This window comes from Armigeres subalbatus, chromosome 3 (genome assembly GCF_024139115.2).
Source record: "Armigeres subalbatus isolate Guangzhou_Male chromosome 3, GZ_Asu_2, whole genome shotgun sequence".
Taxonomy (NCBI): Eukaryota; Metazoa; Arthropoda; class Insecta; order Diptera; family Culicidae; genus Armigeres; species Armigeres subalbatus.
In genome coordinates, this window is record NC_085141.1 from 300,133,373 (window position 1) to 300,137,761 (window position 4,389).

The 4,389-nt window shown below is 39.7% G+C and overlaps 1 protein-coding gene across 1 annotated transcript; it reads right to left on the reverse strand.

The window, feature by feature from the left end:
- Positions 1-421: 421 nt before the first annotated feature.
- On the reverse strand, positions 422-2,155 carry LOC134222594 (pickpocket protein 28-like). The gene is made up of 4 exons (XM_062701753.1): positions 1,791-2,155; positions 1,136-1,732; positions 716-1,078; positions 422-662 (listed from the first exon to the last, which is right to left on the reverse strand). Exons 1-4 carry the CDS (start codon positions 2,153-2,155, stop codon positions 422-424), a joined length of 1,566 nt encoding a protein of 521 aa, XP_062557737.1.
- Between the last annotated feature and the right edge of the window lie 2,234 nt (positions 2,156-4,389).

A 4,389-nucleotide genomic window follows, 5' to 3' on the forward strand; every position in this document is an offset into this window, starting at 1 on the left:
GATTTTGATAGTAAGGTACCCAAACTACAGATGAATATTCTAAAGTTGATCTTACTAAAGAACAATATAGAGCCTTTAAACAGTGGACATCATTGAAATTCCTTGCTTTTCGAAAAATTTAACCCAGTGTACGGGAGGCCTTAGAGACTATAAATGCAACATGTTCATTAAACGTCAGCTTGGTGTCTAATAATACACCTAGGTCCTTGACAACAGTCTCTCTACGTAGTATGGTTTATACAATAGTATAGTCAAAGGCAATTGCTGAATGCTTACGAGAAAACGAAATGAAAGAGCTTTCCTCTGGATTGAGAGCCATACAATTCAGCTGACACCACCATACATTATTCTCAATGTTATTTGAATATATTTTATTTTATAGATGATAGGAGTGCCTATGATACAACCCTTTGTATAACGCTCACTTGACCCACGGTATTGCAGGGCGTGCAGTATCGGATTTCTTAAGTATCTGAACCAACGGCCGCACCAGGCAAAAATATAGGATCTCCACCAAACTGACCACGCTGGCTCCCATCATCAGTCCAAATAGACAACCAATTTGCGCCATCAGGTCACCGTAGTCCATCAATTCGCATCTCTTCATGGGGAGCATCCATTTGCTTTTGATTCCAACGGCAAGCAAAGCGTAATCATGTGAGCTGAAAATGAATACATAAACACGAAAACGAAGAAATGCAATTTTGGAACAAACTGTGTGTAGAAGTCGCTGGTATCGAAGAGAGCTCGAGCCAACTTATGGGGATTGAACGGAGTTCTCGATACCTCCACATCGTATGTCACGTAAGCACAAGCTGGTAAACATTCACATGGACCGATCCATTCTTCATTCCCGTTGAGACTTTGGTGACTTCTCTCCTGCTTGTGGAGAATGATTTCTGGACAATCTTTAAGCTCTCCCACGCAAACCGTTGTATTCAAGCCTCTAAGTCGTGTGATTTGGTCGCAATGACAAAAAGAATCCGTAAGGTTAGCAAAGCATTCGAATAGGCAGTTATTGGTATTATAGATTTTGAAAAATTTCAGGTAACGTTCATCGTTGAAGTAGCATTGTCGCCTGAAATAAACTTTTGGAATGGAAGTCCTATTCGAACAGTGAAACCATTTTGCATACCTAGTGTGATGATGTTTCTTTAAATCTTGCGAAATAGTTGTCAATTTTGGATCTACTGTGAGCAGTAGCGCTTGCTGAAAGGGTAATCTAAAAAATCTGTTAGACATGGTCCAATACTCGTCTGGAGGGTGTATTGAAACTTTAAATCCCTTGTTGGGTCCTTCACACAAATATTCAGTGTCCATTTGCCTGGTTTTCAAAACGATTGCCAAACCTGAATGATATCCCTTCGCAAGTGGTCGAAACGGGTAGCTGTCTACTCCAGCATTATCCCCATACCCTGTTTCCATGTTCCAATCAGATGGTAACCATGAGTTGGTAACAACACTTTCCAAATTAATGTTTTCTTTTCGCAGCAATTGATCTGAAGAAATCTGGTTGAATGTGTAACACACTCCATTCTCTGTCATAGTGGGAGCTAATATCTCGTAGCAGGGCCACTTAATGTTTTTCCAATAGCAGTTCAAAAATAGATCATTTATAGAAAGAGACATATTTTGTAATACTTGTGATGAAGTTTTGTTAGCGGGTGTCTTTTGTTTGTACCACATCCACATGAATGGGCACACTTGGGACAATGTGTAGAGTTTCATACTTCTGAAATAAGAATCATATTGATATACTTAAGAAACAGCAATAACAAACTATAACATACTCATATTCATCGAACGTTTCTCCTCTTCGCACGCGAACCAAAACATCCGTCAGATTAACCTCTTCAACCCTAACTTTGGTCATCGGACAAATTGTAACGGCTGGAAATGGAAGCTCCCAAAGCGGATGCATCGTACGGGTGTAGGTTACTACCACTGGGTTCATAACCCACTTGAAGTACAGTGTCACGATGACGAAACAGTATGCGACCAAGAAACTGACGATTGATTTTCTCCACCAGAACTGTTCTATTTTCGGCAGTTGACCGTTGAAAGGATACCGCAAGGCATTTATCGAACTATTTTCGCTAAACTCTTTCCAACACCTGACCAGCACGTGTTTCGTTTTGGTTAACGTTTTAGACATGGTGCAAAGCTGGATGTGACCTGTCTAGTGGATTGCTTTGGATATTCTTCCAACAAGTGAAGAATATCATCAAATAGAGTGCATTTTATTTTATAGTTACTTTGATAACATCGGCTATATGTTTTGATAAATGATGACAATAAAGTAAATGTAATTTTCTTCAAAGCACGTGTTGGAATATTAGGCCAATTAAATTAAAAACTAAGGTTACCCACTACGCGGTTCAATCTAAGACAATCTTTTAAGATAGAAATTCATTAACATAGAAGCGTGGCTGAAAAATTTCGAAATTTCTGTGGGTCTCTTTTTTGCTAATTATTTTCGAACTCCTTAACTCTCGATTAGGTTTCATTCGCTGACAACCGAATAGGGAACGGAACAGAGAAAGGATTTAGGACGTGAAACGTTCTATGTTAGATTTTTAGATTCATAATACAAAAAATGGGGACCCTCCTTAGCCGTGCGATAAGATGCTCGGATATAAAGCAGGGCCATGCTGAGGGTGGCTGGGTTCGATTCCAGGTTTCGGATTGGAAATTGTCTTGACTTCCCTGGGCATAAAAGTATCATCGTGTTAGCCTCATGATATACGAATGCAAAAATGGTAACTTGGCCTAGAAACCTCGCGGTTAATAACTGTGCTGAAGTGCTGAATGAACACTAAGCAGCGAGGCGGCAATGTCCCAGTGGGGGATGTAATGCCAATAAGAAGAAGAAGAAAATACAAAAAATATAACAAAGAGGAATTGAGTTAAAATAGCAACATTTTACATATGATGTACATAAATAATAGATCTTTGTAGGCTTCGAAAACGAAAATTTCAATCAATTTTGACATCAGCTCGAATTGAATTTTAAACTACCCTTGCAGGAGTTACCCTGTTAAATAAATTTAAAACTCTGCTCAGAACAGCGGAGATGTTGTACGATACGAAACGAACTTATTTCATGCCATTGTTCCCTAACCGTAAAATTACCAGAAAAACCCTTAGCTATGGACTACAGTTGAATGAAAAATAATGAATGGATAGATATTCACCGCGCTCGATGAGATTAAATATCCCTAATCTCTATTGACCCATAATTCTCAAACCTAAAAATAAAAAAAATAGAAATTTCATTTTTTTTTCTATCGTTTATTTGCGAGGCTCATTTGTCGTGAAGCGCTACGGAGCCGAAATCATGTTTTTCAATAATGTTTTCTTTAGGCAATCGAATGACTCGCGATTTGGTTGGTACGAGAATGCAATAATATAGTAGGACAGGAAAAGAATTGAGGGTGCTTTATTAATCACAACGCTGATGTTCACATAATTGTCATTCTTGGCAATGTTCCACATTTGTAACAGGGTAAACAAACATATTTTTCAGGGAACAACAACAAGAGGAAGACAGAAGGAAGGAATAAACGTCAACGACAGACATTGAAATGAACAACAAGAGGAAGATATTCGTGATGAGGAACAGACAATGAACCCACTATGATTATAGGCTAACATCAGCAACTTTCAAAATTTGGCGGACAAGAGACATGCATACGAGATCCAGACCCGCCAACGCATCCCTAATAGGCTTTGATTATTTTCCTCGGACCCGAGAATGTTCAGTTAGGGAGCATCCATAAATTACGTAACGCTTAGAAGGGGGAGGGGGGTTCCTGAAGTGTGACAATTTTTGGATGCTTCATACAAAAAGTGTGACATAGGGAGAAGGGGGGTTGAAAATGGCCAATTTTTGCGTTACGTAATTAATGGATTTTCCCTTAGCGCAGATCTGGGGCCACGATGCTCTTTGCATGCCCGTGCGACATTGTCAATGTCCGGATAATCTGCACCGTAGACACAGAGATTGCCTTCCAAGAGCCCTACTCTGAAAAGATGTACATTCAAAGTGCAGTGATTGGACATTAGGCAACACATGGTGCGAGTGAAGTCTCGTCCCTATTCCCGGGATTGAGCAATGAGAAGGGACCCAAGCCATGATGAACGTAAATGACCTTTTTAATAAAGCACTCAAAGCAAAGTATGGGGTTTGAATAAGTTACACCAGCGGTTCTCAACCTTTTTCTTGAGAGGTACCCCTAGCAGCACAGAAGTTCTACATAGTAACTCATATGTGATCGGATTCAGTCACAATAAATTTGCTGCAACCATTTTTGTCTGACTTGTGCTGCTCGGGACCCAAACTTCCTACAATACTTTCTGAACTGTTGGAGGCTTCCGAGCCTATTGAAA

What these genes read in the sequence shown, in the direction of transcription:
- LOC134222594 (XM_062701753.1), bottom strand. Translation starts at nt 2,155, where the DNA reads ATGTCTAAAACGTTAACCAAAACGAAACACGTGCTGGTCAGGTGTTGG. An exon ending in GAAACGTTCGATGAATATGA is followed by an intron (nt 1,733 to 1,790) that starts GTATGTTATAGT and finishes TTCTTATTTCAG; the next exon opens with AAGTATGAAACTCTACACAT. An exon ending in ACCAGCGACTTCTACACACA is followed by an intron (nt 663 to 715) that starts GTTTGTTCCAAA and finishes ATTCATTTTCAG; the next exon opens with CTCACATGATTACGCTTTGC.